Source organism: Brachyistius frenatus, unplaced genomic scaffold, assembly GCF_029030835.1.
Source record: "Brachyistius frenatus isolate BFR_SWC_R1_liver_20210118 unplaced genomic scaffold, ASM2903083v1 Contig_231, whole genome shotgun sequence".
Classification (NCBI taxonomy): Eukaryota; Metazoa; Chordata; class Actinopteri; family Embiotocidae; genus Brachyistius; species Brachyistius frenatus.
The window spans coordinates 185001-198246 of NW_027210830.1; the positions used below are offsets into that span (position 1 = coordinate 185001).

General features: G+C 44.7%; 1 protein-coding gene across 1 annotated transcript in view; it reads right to left on the bottom strand.

Annotated features, from left to right (window-relative positions):
- whrnb (whirlin b) overlaps positions 1 to 13246 on the bottom strand; it is a 55922-nt gene that overhangs the window by 25804 nt on the left and 16872 nt on the right. Inside the window, exons 2-3 of the mRNA XM_069720056.1 lie at positions 5555 to 5725; positions 2840 to 2965 (exon numbers count right to left, since the gene is read on the bottom strand). Coding sequence (XP_069576157.1) covers positions 2840 to 2965; positions 5555 to 5725 — 297 coding nt within the window. The remainder of the gene's footprint in view (positions 1 to 2839; positions 2966 to 5554; positions 5726 to 13246) is intronic.

Below are 13246 nucleotides of genomic sequence, written 5' to 3' on the forward strand. Positions count from 1 at the left end.
CACACACACACACACACACACACACACACACACACACGCAAGACACGTGCTAATTAAAGATCAAGACGTAGCAAAAAAAAAACAACAACAACAAAAAAAAAAGTTAGGTCATCCTTAAAGAAAGGAATTCAAACCAAACTGAAATATAATATTCAGCCGGCGAAGACGCATTCAATCATGACACCGAATTAGATCTGATCCGTCTTTTATGTTTCCCGTTTGGCGTCTCCGAGGTTTTGCAAACAGCCTCTAATTGAATGGATTCGGAGCAGATTTATATCACTTTCTAATGGCTGCGGCCGAGCGTTTCACTCTCTTAAAGTAATGAACGGGCAACACCAGCTGTCGCCGCGTTGCACAAATATAAATGAGTGCTCTGACTTTCAGCCCGCTTCGCAGAGCGGCCCGGCGATGATGGATCTACTCGTTCTCTGCAGCATTGCTGAGTTCAGGAATATTTAACAACGCAGTTTTCAAGCTGTGCGCGTCGACACGCTGCTGCTTCCAGCTTCAGAGCAGCACAACTATCCGTTTAAAAAAACAAATAAAGTCTTTTTTATCCAGAAATATGTCCTAAACTCTTTCAAGTTCTACTGGGTGTCAACTTTCTCATCTTTTGGCCACGATTTTGATATTAAACTAAATATGATCAGACTGTATGCTTTGGTCCAAAGTTTTTATACTCGATATCTTAATTTCAATACAACTTTCTTGGATAACAAAGTTATAGAAATCTTTTTAACAAATATAAAATTACATTTTTCATTGAGTTTAGAGGGGGAGAGTGTAACTGTGGTTGGTCTTTTGTTTTTCAATTTACAGATGCTCCCTAAACGACTCGCATGACATCTATCGCGAGAGGTTGTAATTTAACAACGTTCCCTAAATATTGATTAAAGAGTTCGTAGCTTCAGGTCTGTAAAATGGTTTCGATCCAGAAGTGTCCACTGCTGCAATACCAGCGAGTGCCACTAGAGGTCAGCTCCAAAAAGCCTCCGGCTCCATAGACTCCCATTCAACTTCTCTCATCAAATCCAAAGTGAATAAAATGTGTCCATCAGTTCTCTCGATGTTGTTAGCTAAAGTCACTCCTTCTTCTTAGTTTTCTGGAGGTCCATCTGAAAATAATCCCTCATTCATTAGAAAAGAAGATTCAAGAAGACCTGTTTTTGGGGGCGTGTCTGTTTGATTGACAGGCCTGTGGTGCATTCAGGTTACATACTCTAGCTCTGTATGTATGACTGAAAAACAAAAAAAATGCTTAATTTTTTTTCTGTGTGACTCGCCGTGGCGCCGAGACGATCCTCCATCTTGTTTTAGTGCCGCCACCGGGAGGCAGAGATGTAAACAAGTGAAGAGAGATGGTTTTCCAGGAAAGAGGATATACGGCCTCTTTGTGCATCTGCTGCTGCTTCCAGTCTAATGGCAGGATCACTCAATGTGCTACACACACACACACACACACACACACACACACACACACACACACACACACACACACACACACACACACACACACACACACACACACACACACACACACACACACACACACTTCTAAAGATGGACAGCAGCAGCAATGAATGACTGCAGACTCAGTGAATGGAGGTGGAGAGAGAAAAAAACCATCCACTACATTTATTTTTAAATGCAGCTCCTGCTTTCATGTTTTCTTTCATAGCATGTCAAACTCTCTGCAGGATGACCAGCCGATCCTCTACGAACAAAACAAAAAAACACCTCTTCATCTCTGAGAAACTGAGAAAAGTCACTTTCTCTCCGTGTAATAAGGCTATTTTTTTTTCTTTTTTCCCCTCAGGTTGTCCCAATTAGTTTGAACTAATATGGAATCCAGCCACAGATTTGATGTTTTATTTTTATCTTCCAAGTAGGACACGGTGTGATCGCCGCATGAAAAAAGAGCCCGTGTTGTTTACAGGTAGGAAAACGCCGGCTTGCTTCGCCTCTCGCCCGCAGGCAGGGTTTAAAAAATAAATAAAAAAACTAGCGCACGGGGGAACGAGAGTGGCCGGCCGGCCCGGCGAGGCAGAAAGCTCGACCTGAAAGCACACGGCCGACGATCAGCACGGATAATAAAGCATTTGTTGGGCGGCCTGTCGAGGGCGGTGAAGGCTGAGTGAGCGACGTTGGCGAAGGCAGGTAGCAGATGTTAGCGGTCCCTAATAGGGAGCAGGTGGGTGGGGGGGGTGGAGGATAACAGGTTTTAATCACAACCAGGTAGCAGATGTCTAGCGGTGACAGGTGGTCGTCTCGTCAACATAAGTGTGACGAAGACTTAAAGGGCCGTCTAAAAATCTTTCATCTCCACTTTAGTGGAAATCAAGTCAGAAACGGGCTTTTATTTGCTGACTCATCACTGCGACCGTCTTCTTTTATTTAGTATTTACTTTGCTGCTCGTTACCGTTTGTGTGTATATATATATACTGTACACACATATTTACTGGCGCTGCATCGTGTCTCGTAGTTTAACTCCTCCAGCCTGTTTCCTTCTGTTCCTTCAGTCACTGTTTGTTTATTTGAATATTTAATGTGGATTGAAGCCGACAGACTGAAAAAAAACCCACGTATTTCTTCTTCTTCTCGAGAACTCAACAACACTTTGTTTTATCTAAATTAAATCAAGTCTCGGAAGTTCTTAGGAAACGCTGTGAGATGTCGGTGGCGTACCAAAAGTACCGGCGACACGTAGTTTAGTCGCGGGAGACGGCACGACTCGATTGTCGTCGTCTAACTCTCGTTACCGCGGCAACCATCCCCAGAGATCTCATCGGACGGACGTGTTTTACGCTGCGTCCCAGCGATGCTGAGTGGCGGTACCTTGAGTGCGCCGGCGTCTGCAGCCGATCCAGGATCCACCCCGGTGATGTAGATGCCCAGGCCGTACTCGGCGCCGCCGCGGATCATCAGACCCAGAGAACGCCCGTCGTCCATGTTCAGGTTCACCTGCAGGGAGGACACGCCGGGTCATTTCATCATTTTCACCATATGTTCGTTTTTAGTGCGTATATTTGTTCACTATCTATGAAAAACATGTAATCATTGCAATTGATTCATTATTTAAATCGATTTTAGTTTTTTTTTTTTTTAATTGATTTTATTTTATTTTTTTACTCAACTGGGACCTGAAAACTGAAATTCGTTCCCTTCGTGTCTGGAAGGACAAAAAAACCGCTCAGGAATCTGTGATCAGGATATTTGTGGGCTGCTGTGAAGGTTCAGTCGCTTCCTCCCGTCCGCATGCTGAAGTGCTCTCCAGCAAAAACACACCAGCTCAAGTTTCTCCTGCTCAGAGTTGAAGACTATCGACCGTCTACTGGTGTAGAAAACAGGAGGCGACATGCAGCGGAGTGTGAGCGCTGTTCAACGCAGGCTTTTGTTGGTATTTTGTGATGCAAGCTGCAGATATCCGATGCAACGACGTCCATCTGGAGCCGAACAGCTGGAGAAGTTCCTCTGCTGCTCGGCGGACGACGGCTTCCTGTTCTTCAGCTTTCCTGCAGCTGGAAACGTATTGAAGAGCCGGAAAAGCAAAACAACGAGCTCCGAAACGCTCTGAGGATCCGCAGCGATGATTGTGATGGAATATGGATCGTCGCAGATGGAAGTAAAGATACTCCGCGGTCGCCGTTCAATTTCAAAACCATTTTTCAAAACGTTTCAAAACGAGGCCGAAAATCGATGCAATTTATTTCAGCTGAAAAAGTTCAGTGCATCTTTTTTATTTACACATGAATAAAATGTGGAAGAGCTGTGTGGAGTCACGCAGAAAGTTTCCCTTCAGACGGCTCGCTGGCTTTTTATTGCGTAATCTCAGCTCCGACCGGCGTGATTCATGCGACAGACAGCCGGCGTATTGTAGATCAGCTGGTGTATATTTGGCGCCTTCGCTGACAAAGATTTATACGTTCGCCGAAATAAGGAGCCGATAAATTATCCCTCCGCTTCCCCACGTCGCTCCGCTCTCCTGCAGCTCGTCTCAATATAAGCAAATATAAGCAGTTCTTCTGCCATAAATAGACATAAATCATCACCCAACTGACCCCCAGTCAGATCTGCAGGGCCGTATGGAGAAGCACCACCGCTGGCAACATGGAGCTCGCCGATGCAGCAGTTTTACTTCCTGGAGTTGGCAGCTGAAGGATGTTTGGATGCTTCCTGCCGAGCCGATGACGACATCGATTTCCTCCTTTTTTTTTGTTTTCTCCAGAAAAACTGACCGGCGACGAGGCGAATTCAAACCATCGATCCTCGAGAGGAACGGAGACTCCAGATGGTGTCTGATTGTTGGTGTAATTACCATGGAGACCAGAGTAAACCTAATCAATCTCATCTTTTTTATTTTTTACTTCCAGTACTACTGCATGTAGTGTGTGTACAACTGGGATCTAATACTTCATCATAAAAGTGCATCTTGAACTTTGACCCTCTTGGTTCATATCCGTCGCGACCTGTAGGGCTACATTTGAAGTAAACGGAGAAAAGATTCTTCTTCTTCTTCTTCTTCTTCTTTTTGTGGGCGGAGCTTCAGCGCCACCAACTGTCACGGCGGCTCAGTCGATGTGACGTATTTTCCACTGCAAAGGATTGTGGGTCAACAGGGCAGAGCAGCACGCTGACCTGCAGACTGCAGAATACGACCAGGATGTAGTAGAACATCCTGGTACTTTTGGCATCACCAGAAATATTACAGTTTTTAATTGGTGGCTACTTAAAGAGGTGAAATGTTCTGCAGGATATTTTATTTTTTTTGGGTGAGCCAAAACAGAAGCAGCAGCAGAGGATGTTTTCAGCACCAGACGAGCTCCTTAAGATGAGTCAGCCTCTCGGGGGGCGTTCAGGGCCCGCCGGCCCGAAGGTGGTTGAACTTTGTTGCCGAATGAGTCCAAAAAATGTCAGAGCAGCAAAGGTCAGGATGACTGTCGTCCTGTAATCCTCCACCGACCGCTGTCACAACACATCTTTGTTGACGAGTCACGCAAATACCAACACTTTTATTGTCTTTATGTGCTTTTTATGCCTATTCTTATTCTTATTCTTATTCTTATTAATATTATTAAAAAGCTATTCATAGTTTCATAATACACTTACAGCTACATTTTTGATGTTGCTGTCAACAGATGCTCATTGAATATTAGAAGTTAAATATCCCCGATATTAATAGTCGTACGTGCTGATTATACATTCACATGCCGTTTAACTGCAGTGAAATAATGATGTCATTTAAAAGTTGATTCCTCAAATTGTGGAAAACGATATTAAAACAGTGACTGAAATATTGAGCAGTTTCTTTTTACACGGATTCATAGAAATAATTCTCATGCTCGAATGGCTGCGATGATGTAATAATAGTGACAGGTCACTAGTCAGACCTGAGTGGGAGGTACAATTATAAAAATAAATAATCATCCTGGATGATAAAATCATTCTGAATTTCACAGACGGCAATTAAAAAAATAAATTAAAAAAAAGCAACAGCATCTTCAGAGAACATTTCTGGCTCTGAAATCCCAGCGTATACCGGCCCGGTCTCACCGTCCTCTCCTCGGCGGCGGGCCGCGGGTCGGCCTCGTGGCTGTCCGGCGGCGGCGACACGCTGCGGCCCTGAGGGTCCACCCAGCTGTACACGTGGTTGGTGATGTAGCCGCCGGGGACGCGTCCCATCGAGCACACCGACATGCTCAGCGTCTTGCAGCCCTTCAGCACCTTGCAGGAGAAAGAGGGAGGAAGAGGAGGGTGAGGAGGAGGAGGGTTGCTTTCATGTCACGTTCAAAACCCCAAACCAAAAAACCCCCCAAAAAAAGTAATCTTTTAGAAGGCAGACAGGTGTGACCTCGGCTGTGTGAACACTGGAGAACATTTCCACAGTTTGAGAGATCTGAGAAAATGTTTCTCTGCCTTTGGAAAACATTTTCTGTTCAGACAATAACATTTTTGTGATTTGATTTGCATGTTAAAATAAGCCAATTTTGATTTTATTCTGCTTTTAATGTCTCATTTCAGAAACACAAGACGACATCCGGGTGAAAAGCTTTAAACATTTTAAACTTGCAGATTTTCCTACACATATATTTACTTTAAAAAACAAAACAAAAAAGGACCAATTAAAGGCGGTATCATTAAAATGACTAACTGTATATAAAGGAAACCAGAGAAGCAATTAAAATGATTTCAGCCACAAAAACATGACCAAAAACAAAAGAATCTCATTCTCATCTTTATGTGTTATTGTTTCATTTATGAATGTGATGCGATGTTCCTCAGATAGTCAGCCGGTCCACAAAACTGCGTCTCTGCCAGATCAGACTGTCATTTTGCTGCCGTTTGATGTCGGGTGTATTTTCCGCGGCGGTGGCCGTGAGTAACTCGTCCCTCCTCGTACAGTACGTCGCGCCGGAGTCTTTTGTTTGCTGCTGAATCACAGAAGCTCCTTTTTCCATCATTTCTCCTCCAGTGATTTCAGACTCTTTCAGCTCGTCCATTTAAAACCTCCGCAGCTCGCTTCGCCACGTCGTTTAGTCATGTTACAAGGAGACAGAATTAGCCGAGACGCGGTGAGAGACACCGAACGAAACGAGAGGGAGGCCAGAGCCTTTATATGTTGGAGGCTCGTCTCCGGGGGCAACCACCACGAAATGTACCAGCTGATGACCTTTATTCAGGGCAGCGCTGCATTTAGAGGCTGAAACTGAATGAAAGGAGGAAATATATTCATTGTTACAACGAGTAGTTGGCATGGCAACTAAATAATTGGAATTGAATTTCATATAATATGCAAAATCATTTTCTTGTTATAAGTCTATTAAATGACCCATTCGGTGAAATCGGGTCTTTCTTGGTCCTTTTTTTTTTGTCGCTCGTACCAAAACACCACGGATAGTCACGCACTTAAAATCCAAGCGGCGGCTAGCTTGACTGGGTTTTAACCATAGTCTGGATATAAAAGAGTTCGTAGCTTCAGGTCTGTAAAATGGTTCCGATCCAGAAGTGTCTTCAGCTGCAATACCAGCGAGTGCCACTAGAGGTCGGCTCCAAAAAGCCTCCGGCTCCATAGACTCCCATTCAACTTCTCTCATCAAATCCAAAGTGAATAAAATGTGTCCATCAGTTATCTCGGTGTTGTTAGCTAAAGTCACTCCTTCTTATTAGTTTTCTGGAGGTCCATCTGAAAATAATCCCTCATTCATTAGAAAAGAAGATTCAAGAAGACCTGGTTTTGGGGGCGTGTCTGTTTGATTGACAGGCCTGTGGTGCAGTCAGGTTACAGCTATCGGTGGGCGGGACGTAGTATCGTCAGGAAGTGTTTTTTTTTTTCATCAGATATCTTTGTTCCAACCAGACTGAGCTAGCTGAGCAGTTTAGTGTTTCTATGTTCTGTATTTATTCAGTTTGTGACTAGAAATCCTCTCTGTTGCTAGGGTCGTTGCTAAGGCGGCGGGACTACTTCCCTAAGTAGTAAACATCGCGTACGTTACATAAGAGCCTACTGACGCGACTTATTGTTTTCCAGTTATTAAGTCATACCCTGTGTTGCCATGGAAACGGTGACGGCACAAACCAAAAAAAAAAGTTTTATATTTCGAGAGCGAATCGCCTCCAACAACATGAACACATGTTGATTACACATTTTATTTGGTTGGTAGCTTCTTGTTCTATAATTGCATTACACGATCGCCTCGGTTCTGAACGCATCACCGTCGGGCCGATTTATGACGTTCAAGCTCACCCGTGAAATATTCGCTTAAAATGTAGGAACCCTAAAAGAAGCAGTAATTCCTGCTGTCCTGCGTCTTCAGCTGACCTGCTGATCACCGTGTCTCATCTCATCTCCGTGATCCTCCTCTTCTCATGAATCCACGTACGTCCCGCAGGGTTTTATTAGGAAACACAATGTTGAGTGTTTTGTTGTTTCCCGTTTTTATTTTTATTCTTTTTAAGATCCGTCTAAACCAATAGAGACGTTCACTCTTCTCGTCGTCTCCCATGTTTTTCCGGCTCACAAACAAAAGCTTCTGGATGTGTTTAATGTGCTATTTTTAGTCGGCGAGATGTTTTTATCTGGGAAAAACAAAGCGCTGAGATTTCTGCCCATCTGCATCAACACCATCAGCAGCTTTCATGTTCTCACAAAACTGCCAAATAGTTTTGTGCGAACACGAAAGCTGCTGAAACTCGGTCTGTTCTTCCTTCCCGGTTCCCGTCGGCGTCCTTTTCTTCTGCTTCTGTTTTCGGCTCTTCTCCCGACACGTTAAGCGTCACGCGTGTTCGGCCGCGGCGACTCGCTGAGGGACGCCTCGTCGCCTAACGAGGCCCAACGGGCGGCAGCAGCAGCGGGGGGTCACGGCGAGGCGGTCCTGCTGCAGGACGGTTCCCAGCGGTCGTCCGGGCAACGTGCCGCCCTGTTTTTAGACTTTCTCTCTCTGCTGCTATCCGCCGCTGGAGTTTCATCGTCCCAGAAAATAGTCCCGGGAGAAGAATCTGAGGTGTCTGGAAGTCTGCAGCTGTCAAAGTTATGTGATTTATGAAGTTGCTCTAATCACTGGCTCTCTCCCTGCCAGAGAGCAGAGATATGGATTACCCCCCCTCCCCCCTGGTCCTCCCCTCCCCCCAACCCAACCACTGATCCTCAGACTGCAGCGGTCACGTCGTCACATACAGAGTTCAACTCAAACAGACCCTTTGATAGAGAAGTAAGAAAAATACCGATCATATCATCACATATTACTCCAAATCCATCCAGAGCGGTTCTCTCCGTTTGTTGGCCGGAGATTGTAAACTTAACAGTGATGTCATCGTTGGTTTGTGAACGTTATGAATCCTCCAGTTCAGATTCTGTCCGTCACCATCTTTACTAGTTCGGAGCGGTTTGGAGCAGGAAGTGACCATATTTGGACGAGCTGGGGGAGGAGCCAGCGGTGGATCTGACCGATCTGATTGGAAACCTGACGATACGACGTCCCGCCCACCGATAGCTGTAACATATTAGATTCTTTCTAAATGTGTTTTTGTTGCAGCCCTGCAGTCATTTTGCTGGATATATTTCTCCACCTCTCTTTCTTCCCTGTCCTTATCATCCTTTCTTCTTCTTCACTCCACTATATCAGACCTGCTGAAGTGTCCTTCGAGCTCCGTGACCTTTCACCTCCACGTACAGGGAGATTAAGAGCAGAGACGGCTTCCCCTCAGCGATCAATAAAGAATTACATTATTAAAAGCTCTTTTTTTTCTCCTGTCAAACACAACTCATCTAATTAGAGAGTGTTGTACGTTTTAGAACCCGTCCTCTGCCTCGTCCTCCTCCCTCCTGGCGGTCTGCTGATGTGTGTGTTGTGTGTGTGTGTGTGGGAGGGGGGGGAAGGGAGGTGGGGGAGCTGAGGGGGGGGGGGGGGTATAGATGGCCGTCCCTGCAGTGGTGATGGATATTTAGTGTGTGTCTCAGCACTGAGACTGCATTGTGTCACTCCGGCAGAGCAGCGCTCATAAATCAGCCCTGCTGAGGCGCTCCATCACCATCGAAAAGTACCGAGTCGACGGGTCGCGAAGGTTCGACGAGCACGATCGCGTCTGGATGTTTAACTTCGTGTACGCCGCTAAGAGGTTACCATGGAGACGTGCGGCAACCGAGCGGCACGCCGCGCAGATGATGAACGGTCGGTGACGGCGGAGGTGAGACTTCCTCGTAAAATTCAATTAGTCGACCTTAACCTCCCACCGCCGACAAACAGGTGTGGAGCTCTGTGGAGGCAGACGGGAGGCCTTCACCTGCAGCCCTCTCAGGTAAATTTAGCAGAACCAGTGACGCCCCCCTGCTCCTCCTTCTCCTCTTCTCCTCCTCGATTGCCTCCAAACCTTTCTCTGCAGCTTTTCTCACAGCAATCATCACAGATATTTTTCACCTCTACATGCTCAGATTTATCTTAAAGTTTGTCTTAAAATAAAAGACCTTCATTGTCATGGTTACAATAATAAAGATGGAGTTATGGATGTTTCTGTTTAAAACGGGAAATAGCGGTTCTTCATAATCCAACGTTTTGTCGGGCCGTCCACCCACCCCGACCCCCTCCCTCTACAGATCCCACTTCCTCTTTTGCGCCTGTTTTACGTTTTATGGCCACTAGAGGACACCGTCACGAAGACCAAGTGCAATACCAGCGAGTGCCACTAGAGGTCGGCTCCAAAAAGCCTCCGGCTCCATAGACTCCCATTCAACTTCTCTCATCAAATCCAAAGTGAATAAAATGTGTCCATCAGTTATCTCGGTGTTGTTAGCTAAAGTCACTCCTTCTTCTTAGTTTTCTGGAGGTCCATCTGAAAATAATCCCTCATTCATTAGAAAAGAAGATTCAAGAAGACCTGGTTTTGGGGGCGTGTCTGTTTGACAGCTGTCGGGGGGGCGGGGACGTAGTATCGTCATGGTTTCCAGTCAGGTCCACCAAATTCAACATAAAATATGTTTCATGCTTTTTTTGAAGTTTCACACTGATCACAAGATCACATCCTGCAGAGAAAAGCAGCGTCTGTCCTTCAGCTCCGACGTCGAGGTTTCCACGGCTGCTCGGTTCAGTCACGACGGTCGTGGGCAACACTTTTCCCCACTGAAGAAAAAAACACTTAAAGCTGCACTTTAAGTGTTTGTTTTTCCAGCAGACAGACGCCGTCAGAGACCAGCTGAAGAGCAGCTGAAGAGGCCGGCGGCCCGTTGTTAGGAATGCAGGTCGGACAAAATGACATTAAAATCCATTTAATAGACCAAATCTATTAAACTCAACAGCGCGCACGTACGTGATACTGACGTAACCGTATGACATCAACGGGCCGGAAAAAATGCATTTAACACAATATACATTCTGAAAAATGATACCGGTTTTATCTTGAAGGATATTTTACACCACTTTAACTAACAGTGTAAGTTGTAGTGCACCAGGTAGCTGCTCATGTTGAACATCATGAAAATGGTTCCGTGTAATGTAGTTTTTTTAATTCCTCCTTTAACAGCAGGTAGTTGTAAAGATTGAACAGCAAAGTATGAGATTAAAACCACAATATTAAAATAGTGAATTGTGGTTTTGGCTGTTAAAACGCCGCAATGTTTTGCAGGAGCTTGCAATTTTTCGTAATGCCTTGTGAACGGATATTGAATGAGATGCAGCCTAATAAACTGAACAGATTTGCTCTGAATTGAAACGTCCATCCAGTGAAAATGTGACACCGACTTCCCAAAACAAATCAATGAAACTCAATTTAAATGCAACATTCTTTTTAATGGGGAGCTGGAAAATGAAGTCACAACACTTGCAGAGACTTTTATTCTTTGTGTTTACGTAGAATTGATGATGGCGCTTACGAGCGATCGATTTTCCACCCAAATTCTGTTCTAGCTGCAGCGTGAGGAAAGCAGCGTGAAGATGACCTTGTTTCAGGAGTTAGTGGTCGGACCGGAGAATAAACTTCCTGAAGAAATAAAGCGTCTCCCATTGAAACATACTGCAGAACTCTCTCCGAGTCTTTCCTGCTTTCACGTCCTCTCATCTTGATTACTGCGAAGCCTTATTTACTCCCCTGAACCATCAGGCGGTGGCTCGGCTCCAGGCTCTGCAGAATGCTGCAGCGAGGCTTTTTCACCACGACGAAAGAAGGACACTCACTGCTGCTGGCATCATTATGTTTACCGTGCAGGAGGACTGAGGCACTAAAGCTAAAGGAGAAAGCCTTCAATAGTTTTTATTTATTAGTTTGGTGGGTTTTTCAGCATCTTCATGTTTCCGCAGTTCTTCTGTGGAGACCAAGCAGTGATGTCATCGTTGGTTTGTGAACGTTATGAATCCTCAAGTTCAGATTCTGTCCGTCACCATCTTTGCTAGTTCGGAGCGGTTTGGAGCAGGAAGTGACCATATTTGGACGAGCTGGGGGAGGAGCCAGTAGAGGATCTGACCGATCTGATCGGAAACCTGACGATACTACGTCCCGCCCACCAATAGCTGTAACCTGACTGCACCACAGGCCTGTCAATCAAACAGACACGCCCCCCAAAACAGGTGTTCTTGAATCTTCTTTTCTAATGAATGAGGGATTATTTTCAGATGGACCTCCAGAAAACTAATAAGAAGGAGTGACTTTAGCTAACAACACCGAGATAACTGATGGACACATTTTATTCACTTTGGATTTGATGAGAGAAGTTGAATGGGAGTCTATGGAGCCGGAGGCTTTTTGGAGCCGACCTCTAGTGGCACTCGCTGGTATTGCAGCTGAAGACACTTCCGCATCGGCCTCAGTTTTCAGTTTCTTTATTGTATTGTTTTTATTTTCCTTTTCAGTCACACATTGCAATTTGGATTTTGGTCTCATAAAGATTCACTATTTTTTTTATTTCACAATATCAGTTTGTCATTTCAATATAAAAAAAAAATTCAGTTTTATTTTCCAGTTTAACATTTAACTTAATTTGCCTTTTCCTCTTTTAATTTTAATTCTGGATAAAAATATCTGTCTATATCTGTGAGGCTCTAACTCAAAATGTAAAGTCAGTAAGAACTTTTGCATGTATTTGTACGTTTTTAATTATCATAACCTTTACATTTTATCCACTTCCACCTCTTTAACCTCCAACCTGATCTATGCAGAGCTTTGATACTTCACATCATCTGCAGCAATAATGAACATTTTAGAAGTGAATATCTCCGAGTCTACGGTCGGGCGGTGAGTGAGTGACTCTCCGTCCGTGTGACCTCCAATGTTATCTGACTCAGCTGAAGAGCTGCTGGCGCTCCGAGGCCTCGTACTGCACTCGGTCCTGGTGGCCGCCACCGTCCAGAGAATCGCTGCAGTCCCAGCGGACGGTTCTGGTACATTAAGTGGACTGTTGGCACGGTCGGCGCCGACACTCTTTGTTCCCATAGATACCGTTTGATCAGAGTGGAAAGGGACACAGGAACTGACTGTTTTCTGGAAATTGTTTTTTTTTTACAGAGCATTAAGAAATGTTCAATACATTTTTTTACAATATTGATTTTATAAAATACATTTTAGGAAAAAGAAAATTAAATCACACTTCACGGTACAAATCTTTTTGTTTTCTTGCAGTTTAGAGGGGGAGAGTGTATCCCAGGTTATTTTTCTGTATCTATAAATAAGATGTGAGCTTCTTTTGAATCGCTTTGTGTCTCATCTCTTTAAAACCTTCATTCATTTGCACCTCCTTTTTATTTCTCCATGTTTTGCCCATAT